This window comes from Cyprinus carpio, chromosome A21 (assembly GCF_018340385.1).
Source record: "Cyprinus carpio isolate SPL01 chromosome A21, ASM1834038v1, whole genome shotgun sequence".
NCBI classification, from domain to species: domain Eukaryota; kingdom Metazoa; phylum Chordata; class Actinopteri; order Cypriniformes; family Cyprinidae; genus Cyprinus; species Cyprinus carpio.
In genome coordinates, this window is record NC_056592.1 from 18945428 (window position 1) to 18965834 (window position 20407).

At 40.7% G+C, this 20407-nt stretch overlaps 1 protein-coding gene and 1 long non-coding RNA gene across 4 annotated transcripts; one reads left to right on the plus strand and one right to left on the minus strand.

The window, feature by feature from the left end:
• The first annotated feature begins 370 nt into the window (after window positions 1-370).
• LOC122134700 lies at window positions 371-8963 on the plus strand. Of its 3 annotated transcripts, XR_006153049.1 has the most exons (4): window positions 371-420; window positions 1223-1321; window positions 1400-1553; window positions 8189-8963. It is a non-coding gene; the product is annotated as an uncharacterized LOC122134700 (long non-coding RNA). The 3 variants fall into 3 exon arrangements; XR_006153048.1 differs by lacking the exon at window positions 8189-8963 and having other exon boundaries at window positions 1400-2381; XR_006153050.1 differs by lacking the exons at window positions 371-420; window positions 8189-8963 and adding an exon at window positions 1014-1095 and having other exon boundaries at window positions 1400-2381.
• A 7865-nt stretch (window positions 8964-16828) lies between these two features.
• Window positions 16829-17844, minus strand: LOC122134768 (TNF receptor-associated factor 4-like). Its single transcript, XM_042711512.1, has 2 exons — window positions 17829-17844; window positions 16829-17720 (listed from the first exon to the last, which is right to left on the minus strand). Exons 1-2 carry the CDS (start codon window positions 17842-17844, stop codon window positions 17059-17061), a joined length of 678 nt encoding a protein of 225 aa, XP_042567446.1. The 3' UTR covers window positions 16829-17058.
• Window positions 17845-20407: the final 2563 nt, after the last annotated feature.

Sequence of the window (20407 nt, forward strand, 5' to 3'; positions counted from 1 at the left end):
AGTTGGCAGTACCCTTGTTATTTTTTTCTGTGTGTTTAATCACGTGGTTATGACTATCATGTCTGTGGTTTTCTCTGCTCCAATCATGCTTTTGAAAATGAGGTCTTCTTTGAATCATCACCTCAATTGGTGGTTAACTAGAGCTCTACATAATGCTATGATGTTCCAACCTACTCTGAAATCATATCAAGTCATTAGCGTTCAGAGGTTTCTAGAACGAGAGAGAACTGTCGACTTGAGAATGAGAACTAAAGATTTAATTTTGCTCGGTTTCCATGTTTTTTTTTTTTTTTTTTTTTTTTTTACTGTAATCTAATTTTCAGTACTGGACCATGTGAACTGGATTGAAAACCACTAAATTTGAAAACTAATTTTGAACCAGAGAAGACAACTAGAACTTACAAACTATGGATTTTGGAGGTAAGTTCAAATAGACATAATGCATTTTAGCTCCAGCTATTTCGGAGTAAAATAAACTAACACACAAATGATTGAAATATGTGGTATGATATGTTATGATTTATATGCCATTTTATCATACACGTGCTGTGAAATAAACTCATGCTTTGTGTAATACGGTCAGACACTGAATGTTCAGTAAGCCCAACTTCTTGTGACTTTTCAGTTTGTTTTCCATTTTTTTTTATTTTTATTTCTTATGTACCTTTTATGATTATTTTAATTTATTTTCTGTAAAGCACTTTGATATTACCATTTTGTATGCAACACTGTTGTATATGTAAAGTTGGCTTTGCTAGTTTTGCTGCTTTTGCTTTTAGATGATTTGTATAGTATCTCGTGAAAAAGTTTAAAGCATAAAATTATTTTGGCAAATGTATTCTCATTGGTCACCATTAGGTCACATGTGCCGTTTATGTCATTACACCCGGAAAAGTTAATATTTTTTTTTCTGGTTTGTCACTGGCTACGATCACCAAAAAAACAAAAACAAACCAAAAAACAAAGCGAAAAAAAAAAAACAAAGCGAAAAAAAAAGCCATTTTCCAAACGCAGTTCATCGTAATATTTAATTAATTAATCGTTCTTAAACAACATCTTTTATTAAACAGCTTGGCAACGATTGTCAACACAATGGTAAGGAAAACTAGCATTGCGTGCTAACCTTGAAGTGTTTTAAAAGAAAATTCAGTGCATATTTTATATACTCTAAATTCTAAGTTCTTTTAAGATAGTAATAAAATAATGTTTCTCATTAAATAAGGGTAACACTTGCTGCAAATTTGCTCAAGAACACACTTTGGAGAAACAGACTTTGATGCAAGACGCTGTGGCTAATGAGCTCTCATCAAGTCAAACTCAGGTATCATTATACAAACATCATTATTTTAGGAATATGAATAATGCATAATCTCTAAAAATGCCTGTATGAATATTTCAGATCTCTGTCCAATGTAAGGAGAACCCTGAGGGTCAAGACGGAATAGTGCTGTTTGACACGGTGCAAGTCTTTCCCATTGTCAACATCCTTTGTCCTACCAGGGTAGAAGATCTTCATGATGGTCATAGCAAACAGCAGTAGATCTCTCTCATCGGTATTCAAGGAAATTTAGAATTTAAAAATCTTCTATGTTTTCTGTGCTTTGATAAGTTGGTGATTAAAATGTGAGATGTTGAATCATTAAAATTTAAAAGAGCAGTTGGTTATTTTTTTCTAAATCTGCTGTTTTAATCTGTTCTCAAGGCTAGAACTTATAAGACCACACACAAACAAACAGCAGTATAGGGTTCCAGCGAGCACCATCAAACCTTGACAGAAGCATGCAGCACATCTGTTCTTCAATTATTGGCTGCCTGTAACTGCCTGCATCAAATTCAAAGCTCTGATGCATACAGTACCACATCTGTCAGCACCCTCTAATCTAAGCTTGCTTTTTCAGATTTATAAACCCCTGTTGTCAGTCAGTGAGTGACTCCTCATTGAATCATATGAGGTTATTTTCAAGTATCTTTACAAGCCCTCGCTTTACCTTCAGACAGCATTATCCATTACAGTCCAGGGGTCTCATTTATAAAACTCTCCGTAGACTTCATCCTAAAAGTGTATGTATGCACAAAAGCTAGATTTTGCGTACGCACAAAAGTTTTCAGATTTATAAAACCTATACATATGCCAGAACCTGCAAAAAATCCCTTTATAAATGCCAGTTAGGGGAAGATTGTGCGTACGTGCATCTCCACCCTGAAATCACCATATATGGAGCTTACAACGCCTAGTTTTACTATGCATAACCTCATCTGCATCATTTCCATGCATATTCCCATTCACCTAACACCATATTTAGGTACAAGACATTAAGGAAATATGAGATATGGACTATAAATGCCATTTGTGCCATACACAGTTTTTATTGCTAAAAATCATCCAGTATCCTTATAATGTTTTAGCATAAATATATAAAAATAAAAATCCATAAAGACAAAACCGTTTAAAATACAAACCCGATTCCAAAAAAGTTGGAACACTGTACAAATTGTGAGTAAAAAAGGAATGGAATAATTTACAAATCTCATAAACTTATATTTTATTCACTGTAGAATATAGATAACATATCAAATGTTGAAAGTGAGACATTTTGAAATGTCATGCCAAATATTGGCTCATTTTGGACTTCATGAGAGCTACACATTTCAAAAAAGTTAGGACAGGTAGCAATAAGAGGCCGGAAAAGTTAAATGTACATATATGGAACAGCTGGAGGACAAATTTGCAACTTATTAGGTCAATTGGCAACATGATTGGGTATAAAAAGAGCCTCTCAGAGTGGCAGTGTCTCTCAGAAGTCAAGATGAGCAGAGGATCACCAATTCCCCCAATGCTACGGCAAAAAATAGTAGAGCAATATCAGAAAGGAGAAAATTGCAAAGAGTTTGAAGTTATCATCATCTATAGTGCATAATATCATCCAAAGATTCAGAGAATCTGGAACAATCTCTGTGCGTAAGGGTCAAGGCCGGAAAACCATACTGGATGCCCATGATCTTCGGCCCTTAGACGGCACTGCATCACATACAGGAATACACCTGTAATGGAAATCACAACATGGGCTCAGGAATACTTCCAGAAAACATTGTCGGTGAACACAATCCATCGTGCCATTCGCCGTAGCCGGCTAAAACTCTATAGGTCAAAAAAGAAGCCATATCTAAACATGATTCAGAAGCACAGGCGTTTTATCTGGGCCAAGGCTCATTTAAAATGGACTGTGGCAAAGTGGAAAACTGTTCTGTGGTCAGACGAATCAAAATGTGAAGTACTTTTCGGAAAAATGGGACGTTGTTATCAGCGCTCAGTTCAGAAGCCTGCATCTCTGATGGTATGGGGTTGCATGAGTGCGTGTGGCATGGGCAGCTTACACATCTGGAAAGGCACCATCAACGCTGAAAGGCATATCCAAGTTCTAGAACAACATATGCTCCCATCCAGACATCATCTCTTTCAGGGAAGACCTTGCATTTTCCAGCATGACAATGCCAGACCACATACTGCATCAATTACAACATTATGGCTGCTTCCGGCTTTGCTACCATTCGGACGTTCTAGCTTACTGCTCTGCGCTTTGCTTCTTATTTCTGTACTTTTCTCTGATTTTTGTAAGATTTTTACTTCAGCAGATCAGCACAGTGCTCAAACAACAGATTTTTGGCACAAACACTAAAACTAAAAACTCTTTGGGACTAGAATTATACTACAAAAAGAAGACTTTGCCTCCGACTGCCAGAAGCTTACATTCTGGAGACGGGGAAAACAACTGCACATTCAAACAGAAGAGAGGAAAATGCCTCCTATTGAATATACTTGTTGCATGAAACTGCTGAACTTCTACAAAGGATTGTGGTTCTTGAAACCAAACACTTGCTGGACTTCCAAAACAGACGGAACACTCAGCAGACCATTGTCATGGACCCTCTCAGCATACAGCCGGTGAGTCCCATGAATCTTCTGAATCTCAACAGTTTATACCAAGTGTAGAGAAACAAGCCGAAACTGATCGCCACACTAATCGATGGCACAAACAGGGAGTGAGAGTCAAAGGAACATGAGACATCAGATTGTCGCGAGTTTCTCGTATTGCTGCCGAAGCATCCTCTACCCCAGATTCGACTATGACAAGGCTTGTGAATACTGGTATTCTACCACCCCCTATACATCTTGAGTACAGATTTGAAGCATTAATGAATGCGGGTGAGGAATCCCCAAATGTGATTAAACATGGATCGGATCAGCCAGCAGCTAACACTGCTACTAACAGGCGCTCAAGGTCGAGCAGACAGCGGCATTCAGCTCAGAGCGCAGCCAAGCCCAGGACTCTGATAGTGGGTGACTCTATTATCAGAAACATCAGTAGCAGGACTAAAACAACATGCTGCCTTCCTCAAGCAACGGTTTCTGATGTGAACAAGGAACTTCAGAACATTCTGATGAAGCACAAGACTGCAAATCGAATCATCATCCATGTGGGGAAGAATGATATTCGGAAAGAGCAGTCAGAACTCCTTAAGAAGGACTTCAGCGAACTCTTTGAAACACTTTGAAGACTCAAAGTTCAGTTGTTCATCAGTGGACCACTCCCAGCAAGGGGAACAAATATGTTTTCACGGTTGCTTGGGCTGAACACATGGCTACAAAGATCTTGAAATATAAAAGAAGTGAATTTCATCGACAACTTCAATCTGTTCTGGGGCCATAGACAACTGTTTAAACCGGATGGCCTCCACCCTAACAAACTTGGAGCTAGAGTGCTTAAGGACAATATCTACTTCTCCTTACGCCATCCTTCAGCAGAGTATGTCAGTTCATTCAGCACACACACACACCAGGTCCGAGTCATCATGTGGTTGACATATCCCCCAAGGACACTGATAACACCATGCAGCCACAACAAGCACTGCTGATGGATACTATCCCGGCTGAGCCCTGCCCACAGAGCCCCTCACAGACAGACTATGATGTATCAAAACCGATACAAGACTCAGCACCCAAGGACGACTTTCTGGAAGACAGCCGGGGAAGCCAGGACAACATATCACAGTCACCGGAAACACCAGAGACACAGCCCCTCTCACCGGACAAATTATCCCTCTCTCCAGCATCTCCACTTCTGTGCTTCTCACAGAAAATGGAGGAATTGGTGTATGCTGGGACTAAACTCTCTCACTCATTCGCTGCAAGCCCGCAAATATCACCAAAAAAAAAACGGTGGGCCCCCCAACCACCAAATCCTGTGGGCCCTGCTCCTGTGAGAGCTCTCCCGGTGGTGCCACAAGGTGAGGGCCCAAACCCTCCATCTGCTGTAGGTGAACCAAAAACAACTGATAGCAGCTCTCAGTGATATGTGTCAAGTCCCCGCTATAATAGCAGCAACATTCACAAATGTTTACAGAACAAGCGGGAACCCAGTGTGCCTGTAGCTTTCTCTATTTCAGTTTTATCACATGATAAAGTCTAAGGCCTTTTCAAGCTCAAGGGCAAAATCATCTAATCTGCGGCCTATGATGCATCAAACTAAGATTGATGTAAAGACACAAAGCACTGCCATCAAGTTAGCATTTTTAAACATTTGCTCACTAAAAAATAAATCATTTCTAATCAATGACTTTATAAACAATGTAGCATGAACCAGACAAATTAAAGATTCGATCGGGAGCCTGGTTGAAACATGAGCCGAATTCCACAGAAAGGCAGGATGTTGTAAATCAACTCCCAGCACCACAGTCTGATAACCAACCAACTCTTTCAGAGAACAGCTTTCAACATTAACACCATTAGAACAATTATTGACAATTTCAATTCGAAGAAGAGATTGTCTAATTTGGGGCAAGTAATCGAAGAAATGGACAGTCTGACCCTCACATGTAAAGCCATGAGAGTAAACAAGATCGTTGGATTGACTTCCCCCCACCTAGCAAAACCAGACTGAAATTCCTGAGGAGACCTGTTAACCCCTCTGGTCTTCACAGGACATATCCTTTCTCCCCAGAATGGCACAGAGAATGCCTTCCAATGCATATATGCACCAAAATGAACTCAAAAAAACTTCTAAATGGATATCAGTCCATTGCTCAACTCCATATCATACATGAACCCACACATTTGATTATAATGTTTCTAATCACTTATTGTGTATGTCTTTTTAAATAGCTCTTGAATAGCTTAAGGGATCATATTCATGTTTAGTATGTGTGTGTTCGAATCTTCTTGCTTGAAAGGTTTCTGACCATCAGTTATTTGTCAAATGTATCATATTCTTGTTATAGGAATCATGTCCAAATTATACCCTGCAAGAGCGGGAAAATTCGGACCTCGTGCTTGATAAGATAACATATGATTTATGAATGGGTGGGACATCGCAACAACACAGAGAAAAGACAATATCTAATTGGTCAAGACAACATTTGAGGTGTGGCCAAAAGGCCAGTTTTAAATACTCAGGACACCATCAAATTTTGCTTTTAGCGTTTAGCTTTCGTTTAGCTTTTGCTATCAGTCATGCCGGCTTTTAGCTTTTGCTTGTAGTTTTAGCTTTTAGTCATGCCTTTTATCATCACTTTTAGCGTTCTTCGAGCGCCGTTCCAGCGTGCTTCGGCCTGCACGCCTGCTGCTACTTAGCCACGATGAGAAGAAACACCACCTAGTCTCGTCAAACTTCTGTTCTTTTACGTTAGTTTCTTTTCTTTTCCGTTTGAGAGTTCGTGTTCTGAGTTAAGTTTTGTAACGCCGTGTCTCAGAGTCTGACCTCGAGTGCCCGTTCAACTTCAGCCAGCCCACAACTCCGCATCTTCAGCCTACGCTCAACCAGGGGCTTCCCAAGACGTCACTTCAACGACTACTGAACTTCCAGCCAATCAGCAACTTCGGGAAACCCCTTTTCTGCGACAACAAAGGGAGCCCCATTAAACAGGCAAACGCAAGTAACCTCCAGACTCACATCTGTACTGGTGTTATCTAATATAATTTTAACCTCATTGAGGAACTCAGTGCGAGGGTTAATTAAGTGATTAATGGTTGTTCATGTCTATGCAATTTCACGTATTGCTGTAAACTTGGGATTTCACATTTTCATCCTCTTAAACTCATTCTTCCCTAACTTTCTATCTTCCTGCAACTTGTGTGAATGTGTGAGTGCGTGTGCTTATGTGTTAGATTAGTTTATATGTCTTAGATTTATCTAATAAAGCCTTATTTATATTGAAAAGAGAAGTATCTTGTGTTTTGTGCTCACAAGTTAATGTCTTAAACTGCCGATCTTGTTACTGTGCTAATTAATAGTGTTTTCACTATACTTTGGATATTAATATCCAGCGCAGATTTGATGTTAAACGGCTCGTTCAGTGAATCGCTGGCCGTTTCAGTGATCAGCCGTGAAACAGTGATTCTGGTCCTCAATTAAGCAGCCCCTTCTAACTTTACAGAGTGTCTGCAGGACTGTTAGGAGAGCTGGAGGTGTAGCTGCTCTATTTAAAGATGTCTATCAATGCAAGCAAATGTAATTTTGTCAGTACTTGTCTTTTGAATATCTAGGGATTGTGCTGAAAGGTGCTCCACGCATTCTGTTTATCATTATTTACAGGCCTCCAAAATACTCTCCAGCCTTTGTTGAAGAGGCCACAGAAATGCTATCAATGATTTCCTCAGAGTTTGACTTTTTTGCTATTGCAGGGGATTTTAATATGCACATAGATAATGCAGAAAACAAAACTACAAAATAAATGATAATGGTTCTAAACACTTTTGACCTGATTCAGCATGTGCATGGACCCACACACAAAGGTGGACACACTCTAGATTTAATCATCAGTAGGGGTCTAAACATTTCATCCATTGTTATTAAGGACGTAGCACTGTCTGATCACTTCTGTATCTTTGATATATTGATCTCTGCTACCACTGAATCTAAGTCTGTCTCTGTCAGAAGGAGATGCATTAACGAGAACACTAGTGTGCGGTTTATGGAGGCTATATCTTTAACATCAAGCATTTCTGCAGACTCTGTTGATATTCTCCTTGATTCCTTTAACTCAAAAGTTAAGAATGTTATTGATGATATTGCTCCATGTGGCGGGGGGGGGGGGGTGGTTTAGCGAAGTCTGCAGCGGGAGAGAGAATCAGGAGACGAACGGTAAGTGAGTGGTTTGGGCAGAGACGAGCAACACCTGTCTCTTGTTTCAGTAATTGGCGTGGAGAGAGTATAAAATGCCAGGAGAGACAGAAGCAGTGGAGAGAGAGACGGACTGCTGACGTACCCCAGAACCGGAAGAAGTCACCTGGAAGTGTTATGCGATTGTGTCTGTGTTGATGTCAGAGTAAGTCACCGTTGGTGTAAAGTTTATTTATTCATCGCTCGGCTACCGAAAAAAAAAACAGCCAAGTGGGTCCAGTGCCACCATCCCACGTCACTGGACTCGGCCGTCCATCTGGCAGAGGACCACATGGTGGCGTGGCCAGGGGTCGGCGAACCCTTAACATCTCTCTCTCTCTCTCCCTCTCTCTCCTCCCCATCTCTCTCTCGACCTGTCCCTCTCCCTAGGTCCCGTCCAGCCGGCCCTCCTCATGTCCCGCCCCGGGGGGATTGACCAAGGACATTATGGGAATCCAAGGGCCCTGCCCAGGTGGGTGGGGCTGATGGCTGCCGGAGGGGACAGCACTTCTGTTTCCCCGCTCTCTGCACGCCAATTCTCCAATCCACTCCCTGCCACTGGGGCGGCGGGGAGGTCTGGGCTGGCCTGTTGGCGTTGTGTAGTACCCGGTGGTCCCGATTATTATTCAATTCCGGGGACAAAAGCATAGTGTGGAGGGTGGCGGTTAGTCCCCACCTCCGGCATCCAATAATTTTGGGAACAAATTGGCCCACGTTTACTGTTTTATTGGGGTGGTTATGTGCGGATGCCTCTTGGGGAAAGAAGGCACGGAAGGAGGCCGCGTGTGTGCAGGTGGGAGAAACTGAGCCAGGACCGCGGGGTTCTGCTTCAGGGGAACCGAGCGAAATAGGGAGAATTCTCTCGGAGCGTGACGACTTTCCTCTGGAGCAGTCTCAGGATGAGACATTAAAACAAGCTTTCCAACAGGTCCGCTCCATCGATGGCCAGCCTCTCCAACCTGCCCACCCGCTCACCTATCCGTATTTTGCCATTTTAAGAGATCGGTTGTATCGAGTGATCCAAGATGCTCGTACAAAAGTGAATACAACCCAGTTGTTGATTCCGAAGGGCCGCAGGGAAATGCTTTTCCATGCGGCTCATTCTAATCCTATGGTGGGCCATTTGGGACAGGCAGCAACACTGAATCGCCCCATGACCCGTTTCTTTTGGCTGGGCATTCACGACAACGTGCGCAGGTGGTGCGTGTCTTGTCCTGAATGTCAGTTGGTGAATCCACCGGCCGCCCCAAAAGTGCCTTTGCGCCCCCTTCCCTTAATGCAGGTCCCCTTCGAGAGAATTGGTATGGACCTCATCGGGCCATTAGAGCGATCTGCACGGGGACATCCCGAAATCAGGTCCTCACCGATCAGGGCACGGCGTTTATGTCACGTACGTTACGCGAACTGTACGGATTATTGGGCATTAAATCGATTCAAACTAGCATCTATCACCCACAGACCGATGGCCTGGTCGGACGATTTAATCGCACCTTTAAATCCATGATCCGTTAAATTCGTTCAAGAAGACGCCAAGAACTGGGATAAGTGGCTAGAGCCCTTGTTATTCACTGTGCGAGAGGTCCCCACAAGCCTCCACGGGGTTTTCCCCCTGGAGCTTCTCTATGGATGCCAGCCCCGAGGGGTGCTGGATGTACTGAGAGAAACTTGGGAGGAGGGGCCATCTCAGGGCAAAAATGAAATTCAGTATGTGCTGGACTTGAGAACAAAACTCCACACTTTGGAGCGGCTATCAATGGAGAATTTGTTACAAGCCCAGGACTGCCAAAGCCAGCTATATAACAGGGGAACTAGATTACGCAAATTTGCACCGGGAGAGAAAGTACTTGTATTACTCCCAACGTCGAGCTCTAAGTTAATGGCTAAGTGGCAGGGACCGTTTGAGCTCGCACGACAAGTCGGAGATCTCGATTATGAAGTAGTAATACGGTCCGATAGGAATGGGGCACGTCAGATCTATCACCTCAATCTCCTAAAAAAAATGGAATGAGGCGGAATCAGTGATGTTGGCAATGGTGATTGGAGGGGAGGAGGATCTCGGACCAGAGGTGAATGTCAAACCACAATCCCTCGCCCTGGCCCCAGGGGGAGATCACCTCTCGCCATCCGAACTCACTGATCTTAGAGAAAGAGTGCCTTGCCATCAGATGGGCCGTCCTCACCCTCCGCTACTATCTCCTGGGACGGGAGTTCACCCTCTGTTTGGACCACGCTCCTCTGCAGTGGCTCCACCGCATGAAGGATACCAATGCGCGGATCACTCGTTGGTATCTGGCTCTACAGCCTTTTAAGTCCAAGGTGATCCACAGGCCGGGTGTTTTAGATGGCGGTGGCCGACTTCCTCTCCAGAAATGGGGGGAGGGGGCTGCAGGCTGGATGGCTCCCCGGCCTGAGTCGGGCAGTGGGGGTATGTGGCAGGGGGGGCGTGGTTAAGCGAAGTCTGCAGCGGGAGAGAGAATCAGGAGATGAACGGTAAGTGAGTGGTTTGGGCAAAAACGAGCAACACCTGTCTCTTGTTTCAGTAATTGGCGTGGAGAGAGTATAATGTGTCTGTGTTGATGTCAGAGTAAGTCACCGTTGGTGTAAAGTTTATTTTTGTGACTTGAATTAAAATACTTCAGCAGTCCAGCCGACCCCTTTGTCCTCTTCCTTTCCTCACACAAACTTACTACACTCCAATAATAGTCAGTAAGAAAACAAACAGACAGAAATCAGTTTGGAGAAGATCAACAGCATTTCAGAATATGAAGACAATGCAGAAAAGCCAAGCGGACGTGGCGGAAGACGAAACTTGAAATTCACTATAGCATCTATAAAGACAACCTTCATGCTTTTAATGTGAAACTAGCCACAGCTAGACAGAATTTCTTCTCAAACCTTATAAACAGTAACTTAAACAACACTCGTACTCTTTTTGCCACTGTTGGGTGACAAACCTCCAAAGTCAGATTCCCAGTGAAATGCTCTCAGTTAGCAAATGCAATGAGTTTGCTTCCTTCTTTTCTGAGAAGATCATTAATATCAGTAAGGCGATTAGCACATCCTCAAGCAATGCAGAGGTCAGACAGATCTGGACGCGATATCAAAAAGATACTATGTCTATTTTTGAAGCAATTGATAGCAAAATTTTGGAAGAAATAGTGCAGCATCTAAAATCGTCAACCTGCTATCTTGACACACTTCCCACATCTTTTTTCAAAAGTGTGCTTAACTGTTCAGAAGCAGATCTCTTAGAAGTGGTGAACGCCTCACTTCTTTCTGGGACATTTCCAAACTCCCTGAAAACTGCAGTTGTAAAGCCCCTCCTGAAAAAGAGCAATCTTGATAACACTATTTTGAGCAATTGTAGACCAATATCAAATCTTCCCTTTATAGGCAAAATTATAGAAAAGGTAGTTTTTAATCAGCTGAACAAATACTTAAACTCAAATGGATACCTGGATAACTTTTCAGTCTGGTTTCCGACTGCATCACACACAGAGACAGCGCTCATTAAGATAATAAATGATATTCGCCTAAATTCTGACTCTGGCAAAATATCAGTGCTGGTATTGCTAGATCTCAGTGCTGCGTCTGACACTGTCGATCATAACATATTACTAGAGAGACTGGAAAAACTGGGTCGGGCTTTCTGGGATGGTACTCAAATGGTTCAGGTCATACTTAGAAGGGAGAGGTTATTATGTGAGTCTATTGTTACCTATTTCTGGGTTGTTGTAAGTGAAATGTGGTGTCTAATTATGATTATTTTTTGAGTAGCTCTTGTTTAGCCTGTATATGCTCCCACCAAGTCAAATAATGAGAAAGAACCAAATTGCCTATCACAGCTATGCTGATGATTCACAGATTTACCTAGCCTTATCGCCAAGTGACTACAGCCCCATTGACTCCCTCTGCCAATGTATTGATGAAATTAATAGTTGGATGTGCCAGAACTTTCTTCAGTTAAACAAGGAAAAAACTGAAGTTATTGCATTTGGAAACAAAGATGAAGTTTTCAAGGTGAATGCATACCTTTACTCTAAGGGACAAACAACTAAAAATCAAGTCAGGAATCTTGGTGTGATTCTGGAGACAGACCTTAGTTTCGGTAGTCATGTCAAAGCAGTAACTAAATCAGCATACTTTCATCTAAAAAACATTGCAAGAATTCGATGTTTTTTTTCCAGTTGTAAGGTCCATGCACACGGCCCCAAGGAAGGTATCCGGTGCTGGCTGAAGGTTTTCCTGCGTGTTCTGCCTTTTTCAGCGGGCAGAGTTATTACATTTTAGGTTAAACTCAAATCTGACTCCATTTAATGATCTAATCTGACTCCATTTTAGTATCCAATCTGACTCCATTGTATTATGACCTCGAATTTAGGTTGAAAGGCAAACTGGTTGTTTGTCTGTCTCTAATTATTATTATTCTCACATTTGATTATTCTATTTATTCTTTAATATTATTGTACTCGTTCATTCGGGTACTCGTTCATTCGGGTGCTCATGTCTCTAACAAGAATACAACGTAATCTACTAGAGTCAATAATTAGACTAAAACAGAATAAAATCAAATGTAACAATTTATTATCAGTCAGGTAAATATGTATTCTGCCAATTACATACCCAATTCAAACCATATCAAATCATATCAATACAAAACATCAAATTCTCAAAGATGAATCTAAAAGTAAAATATGCATACCTGACCTTAGAAAATACATAGTATGAAGTGAAGAGACACACACCACACTACGGGCTTTCTGGCTACAGAATTGCCCTGATCCTTTTGCTGCAATCCTTTAAATACCTCAGACCAAGACAAACATCCCCCGAGATGGAGACAGGAACTAACAATTGGAATTTGCATTAACTCAGGTCCCAAACCTGAGTGGTTTACAACTCCAAGGGAACAGAAGGTAATAAACATGGAGGGCCCTGGAAAAGGGCACTCCCATCACAGTAATCAAAATATCTCTTGACTCTTAGGATCTGTATTATCTTCTAATCTACTTTTGTAAGACTGAGACCATTGTACCAGTTGCACTGAGACATTTCAAATGATACTAGACATGAGTGTTAGTTCACTTGCATTGACATTTTCATGTAATCATTTTGAGCAGATTGAGTAGAAGGAAGCATGGGTGAAGGGATTTAAAATGAAACAAATGGGCAGAAGGGAAGGAGGTCTCCTGCACCTCCACTCTGTGGGGTGTCTCGAAGATGCCCGTGTATGTTTGTATTGTCTGTTTCTCAGGAGAACAAAGTATCTCAGGTTCTTTCATCCTTACACAGTCAAGACTTAGTGAAACTTGTTCATGCCTTTATCACCAGCAGGGTGGACTACTGTAATGGTCTCCTCACCGGCCTTCCCAAAAAGACCATTAGACAGCTGCAGCTCATCCAGAACGCTGCTGCCAGAATTCTGACTAGAACCAGAAAATCTGAGCATATCACACCAATCCTCAGGTCCTTACACTGGTACCGGGTCCAAAAATAGCATGCAAAATGTTCGTGTTTTCATTTGCAAAGCCTTCCTTATATGGTATCAGCCCATATATGGGTTCATTTTAAAGCTTAGAGTGTCTTCTTTACAAAGAATACCATTAATTGGGGTTTTATGATTCATAAAGTAGTAAAATTAAGCTAAGAAATATATTTCCCCCCCACACAAATTTCCGTCTAACGATTAGGAATGATTTTTTCATAAGAATGTGTATTTAAAATATTTTTCACAAAACAGTCAAGTCATATATCACAAGAAAGCTCTCATTCTCAGGAATCTGACGATGTAGATTATTTTATTGTGTGACAATCACAGATCGAATGATCTACAACAGAATCGCGATGTAAAATTTCTCACCTCATTGCAAATTATTATTTATCCATCTTAGCACCGCTTCAGTCAGCCGCAAACAGCCACACATACCTATATACTCGATAAAATCTTTTAGATTAGAATCTCTTCTTTCAAACAAGACCATTTTTACGTTTCTGCGTGCTTCCATTGGTGAGATATAAAGCGTTTTGTCCAGACGCGCTCAAACAGAAAAGACGCATTTCTTGACCCAGAAGCGGATATCTCTTTTGTGACGCACTATTTGTCCCTTCAGCTGTCAGTCTGAGCTGTGTGCTCCACTCAGAGCTGCTGAATTTGACACCTCTGCGTCAACAGCGGGGGGATGGAGTGGACAGTGATGACCACATCCTCCTCAACCGGGGAAGCGCTGGCCGATGGGGTATTGAGTTCTCCGCTGTCTGTAAACAAAGATCACACGCGGAATAACTCGCGTCGCGGTGATTATCAAATGTATAATAATCATACTACAAGTTATGGATGACCACCGTCGCCGTGGAGAGGACAGGACGCGCATCTGGTGAGGCTATACGCGTGTTAGTTACTTTTATATATTTGACTCTTTATTTTGAAGCGTGGAAGCTCCGCTAAAACTGTTTTATTGACAGAAGGTACAGTACATGATGCATCTCAGTGAAAGTACAGTAAATACACATGGATTATTACAGTACTGTGTGGATGAACATATATTCGTTTGTTGACGTTCCGAAGGTCGTGTACAAGCTTCGGGGGGCGGATAAGCGCTGATGATTCGTCAAAACAACAGAAGGGACGCTGGAATATGAAATATTACAGATGATTGAGACAGGTAAGATCTCCCAATCATTATACCAATACAGTATGGACATAAATGAAATGATATGAAGCTGGAGATTGTGGATTCTATTTTAGATTGTGATAGACCAGATATGTTTAATAATTTAAAGCAGTTTGCTAGTTTGCAGTTTGACTTATCCTCTTTCAAAGACTGTTCTGAAAACACACACACAAAAAAAGCACATTGTATTGAGGTGGTTCATCATATGTGAAACAACATAAATAATACTATTTGTCACAAACAGCAGCTTTTTATGTCACTTCAAAGGGTTTTCTGTAAAAGGATATAAAGATATTGCATTTATTCTACTGTATGTGGGTATGGGGAGGCTTCTAATGTGGGTAGGCGGAAAATGTATACAAAAAGGGTATTACTCCACCCTTTAAATAGAATAGAATAACTTTTGCATAGATTATGATAGAAACAAATTTCCTTTTTCCTCTATTAGCTGACATCTGCTGGAAACAAATACAATTGTTTGCAGGAGGCTGGACCTCTCAGAACCTGAGCTATACAATTTCAAACTTCAGTTTATAAAAAAAAAATCAAAAAAGCGCCTTTTTTTCCTCCATTTATTATAACACAGACAACATATAAATCCATTTTTTATCAATTTCAACAGTGTTTTATGTAGTTTCAAAGGATTTCCTGTAAAATGATACCAAACATTTGTATGTACACCTCTGCATGTGGGTATGGGAAGCTTTTGAATTTGGGTAGGAAAAATGCCAGGCGGAAATCCCCAAAATAGCCTTGTGCTTAAGAATTTAACGTTTTAAGTGATAAAATGTATTTTACATAAGCTAGACTTACTCTTCAGTTAATTATTTCATGTGGTTTGGGAGGAAAAACACAACGGTTTGTTAGGTTGACACAAATGAGATAGATATATTTGCACGTTTCCTGTGGTTTGTTGCACTGAATCAGCATAACCATAGTTTAGGGCTGGCCTTTCTGAACACAGCGTTTAAAACCACTACGCGGTTGCTGGGGATTATTTGTTTTCCATCTCTGTCAGCTTGCAACAGGATTTTCTGTTACAGGCACACCCAACTGTAGTGCACATTTCTAACTATGTAAGTTTGAGCCAGGTATACATTAACTAAAAGTCTCGGTTACGTATGGTAACCCTCGTTCCCCGAAGGAGGGAACGGAGACATCACGTCGGTGACAGATGAATTGGGATATTGCTTCGATAGACCAATCTACTTCGAGTGTAAACTAAACGGGCCAATGCACATTGGCATGCAATTATTGCATCCAGCTGCTGCTGATCACAGCTTGAATATAATAAACCTCGTAGTTCACGAATAGACACACAGTTGAGCAGAATGATACTGTCGCTCAGCTCCAAAGCGAAAAGCTGGTATGCATTGCACCTGCTGCCTTACTATACTCACGATGCAATAATTGCATGCCAATGTGCATTGGCTCGTTTAGTTTACACTGAAAGTAGATTGGTCTATCGAACCGATATCCCAATTCTTCGGTCACCGGGTTGATGTCAAGAGTGACAGACTGAAAGGGAACCACTAGTTAGTGGTGCCTTTAAACACATATGTCCAGCTACTAGATTTGATCTATCTGATCAAGCAAACAGAGGCTTGTACTATGATGGTGGCTGAACAAACACAGTTACAGGTTTAGTTTTGAGTGGACAAAACCAAACCAATCCAATTCAGCTTTGTTTGGCAAACTCAGGCTTTGATGCTAAGTTTATGGATCGGGTGTGCATGAAAGTGTGATATTAATGAACAGTCAATCTCATGCCTTTAAACTGTGATTCTGTGATGTAGTCATGTTTAAAGCTTTATCTATCTGCATCCGATGTCTCCTTTAAATCTTGGATCGTTTGAAGAGCATGTCATTTTCAGTGGAACTACTGGGTGGTGCATTTGATATGTTTTTTACAGTGATGTTTTTAAGGCTAAGCAAGCACTATACACACAGAACATGAAAATTCACATAGTTTTATATATATAAAAAAGGAGAGCCACTAGCAATTTTTAATGTCATGTTGAATTATTTGAAGAAAAAAAAACATTACAGAAAAATACACGCAAATCACAAATGAATTTGTATTTCTTATTCTTCTCAGTATCTTAATATCCTTAATTTGTAGAAAAGCCCTGATTATATTTAAACAAAACATTATATGTCTTTATTCCGAATATAAGCAAAAAGGGCCAGAAGTGAATATTTTTCACATTATTTAACATTTATTTCAGAACTCAAGAGTTCAGTATCTTCTGGACAACATCTATGGAGGCTTTAATGAAAATAGTGTTGCCTCTGATATAGTTCCTTTTCTTCATCTCCTCATGGGAGATGAACTTTGGGTAGCCGAAGCCCAGCATGCTCTCATCCAGACAGCCCTCACGAACACTTCCCAGAGCTCCAGGCCGTGGTCTCTGGAAGTTCTTCCAGGTGGGATCTGGGCTGAAGGTCTCTGTGACGTGCTGAGGTTTGATGAGCGCCGGGTCACTCTGATCCAAGAGCGAGAAGGAAACGCGGTAAGGGAAAGGCCACTCTAGCAGCCCGTCATACTCTCCTGGTAGAACACGAATGTAGATTGACAAGTGAGAGCCCTCGCCACTGCCGTTCCCATTGGGAAAGGCGGACACTTGCAGATGGTAACCATAGTTATGGGAATAGAAGGCGGGACTAAACAATTCCAAACTCCCAGAAGTCCTGCTATTAGCTTCCTGTAGCCGTTGGCTGAAGTCCGTGAGCTTCCACAGCAGTGTTCCATCTCGACTTCCAGAGAGTTCCTCCACTGCACGCCGGAGTTCCCTGAGCTCCAGCCTCTGGCGATTAACCAGACCTCCGAGAAGAGAGAGGTGGGTGTGCGTGGCCTCCTCAAGGTGTCGTCCCACTGCAGTCTTGGGGGGCACTATGAGTGGAACAGACAGAAAGATGTCATAAATGAAAAGGTTATGATACTTTGCTGGATATTCTGATTGTCACATAGTATCTGTGCCTTGCCATTCTGCCCACTCACCACCAGAGGTCGCCATGCACAACATGGACTTTCGCACTGCAAAGACTGTCACATGTTACCCTGGTCTCTATTTCCCACAATACACTTCACCCAGAATCAATCACACACCCACAAATGTTCCCCATCATCAGGAACCCTTTATAAGCTGAACACATCCTCTCATCTACAGGTGCTGGTCATATAATTAGAATATCATCAAAAAGTTGATTTATTTCACTAATTCCATTCAAAAAGTGAAACTTGTATATTACTGTATATTTATTCATTACACACAGACTGATATATTTCAAATGTTTATTTCTTTTAATTTTGTTCATTATAACTGACAACTAAGGAAAACCCCAAATTCAGTATCTCAGTAAAATTAGAATATTACTTAAGACCAATACAAAGAAAGGATTTTTAGAAATTTAAAGGCCAACTGAAAATTAGTGAAATAAATCAACTTTTTGATGATATTCTAATTATATGACCAGCACCTGTACTTCAGTGATAGCAACGTTACAGAGCCAGTTCTAGTGCTCATAGTTTAGTTATAGTATTGTCTTGATTGATTCCCTTTGTATAGATTCTTGCCTGTATTTATTCGATTATTGATACTGCTTATGACCACTAACATTAATTAAGCTATGCAGATGGATCCACATGTCTCTCATCTCGTTCACTCCATAACACTGATATTCATGTCCTATTTTTAAAAAGTGTAGGTTTTTTTTGGTTACCTTTTTTTTATCTATAGAGTGCAATGATTTTTTTAAAAAAATCTTTGTTAATAGGCCACGAACCAATCCAACCAGATATATGAATTTATTTTATAAGAACTTAGCTTTTTTAGAGCAAGCCTGAGCTCTTAATAATATGTATGTTAAATACACATACATACATACATACATATATATATATAAAAATGTTTAATAAAGTTCAAAAAATTAATAATTGGGAGATAGTACCAAACCTGCCACTACCATAAATCATGATACATAAAGCTTACAATGTGGCAGAATGTCAATGTGATATGTTATCTAAGTCTATTATAATAAAATTACTAAAATAATAATTAATTAAGAATAATTAATAAACATGAAAACTCAAATGTGTGACCATCTGGGTTTTACCATATTTGATGTTAAATGTAAAATGGTAAAAAAAAATAAAAAAAAAAAAAATAGTTTCAATATTTAATTTTTTAATTTAAAAATAAATTAGTCATTTTTGTTTGAAAATATACATATATATATTGTCACCATCCCACAATACACATTCTTGCATTTTTGTATTGCAATATATTGTGACACAATATATTGTTACACCCCTACAAAATATTATCAAATTTAAACATCTTGTGTTGGAGAGAATTTTAATATTGGTGCATCCCTATTGAAAAGTGGTGCTTGTGCTGTCTTTCTTTAAAAGAAATACCCCTAAATACCACCAGTGTTATCATGCGATCTAACGCAATGACATGCATACATTGTGTCACTATTCATCACAGTGCTTTACTGTCTATATGCATAACTGTAGAGATCATACCCTATGTTTGCAGCCAGCCTCCTTAAATGGGCAAAGCACCACAGCAGTGCTGCATCCTTCCTTTACATGTGCCATTAAAGTCTCTCGAGTGATTCCTGGTGCGCCGCACCTGTTAGGGCACTGCATAGGGAAGCGTGGACACTGCTGCTGATGATGCTATGAATATAAAACACCTATGAATGCACTCCTTTTACCATAAAATAAATACATAATGTTTGGATGGCAGCATATAGTCCACTGACCTGAATAGTGTCCTAGAGGAACTCCTTTCTGCAGTATCTGCAAGGGCAGTTTGCGTTTGGGACACTCAGACACAGAGTGCTGGGGCCAACAGTCTCCGCACCATACGAGCACCACATTTATTCTCGCAGTACACACTCTCTTCTGGACAATCACTTTGGTGACAACAAATGAGGACAGAGAGGGACATAAAATATTAAACATGATTGCCTGTGTCAGAGCTGTAGTGCATACTTAAAACCATCAAAATACAAGAAAAATTAACAGAAGCCTGATTTAAAAAAAAAATGGTTTATGTTTATATTAATGTATTACCACTGCTAAATTACAAATATTACTAAACTTAAATGATGTTTTTGTTAAAGTATCAGAAGGGACTTATTATTATAACAAAACAATGCATGAATGCAAGAAATGCATGTGTCCGACCTCATATGCCTCCCCAGTGACTCGTCACCACAGTGGTCACACTGTAGTTTTCTCTTTGCGCAGTCATGCTGCAGGTGCTCTGGCAGATCACGACGCAGCAGCTTCACGGAGCAGCGATTTGGACACGACACCACGGTTAAACTCACACACGGACAAATGGGGCGCTGGAGGAGCAGTGAGAAACCCAGTGAGAGAGTGAGATTGTGGGACTGTTTAAATGTTTTTGTAAGAAGATGATTACTAAGTCTGCATTTACCTAATCAGAAATAGAGTTAAATCAACAGTAAATACTGGTAAATATGATTACAGTTCATTTTTTTTCCCACCAGTTGAATTTTAAAACTGTCCCTGTGAGAAATGTATAAAAATGGAAAAAAACA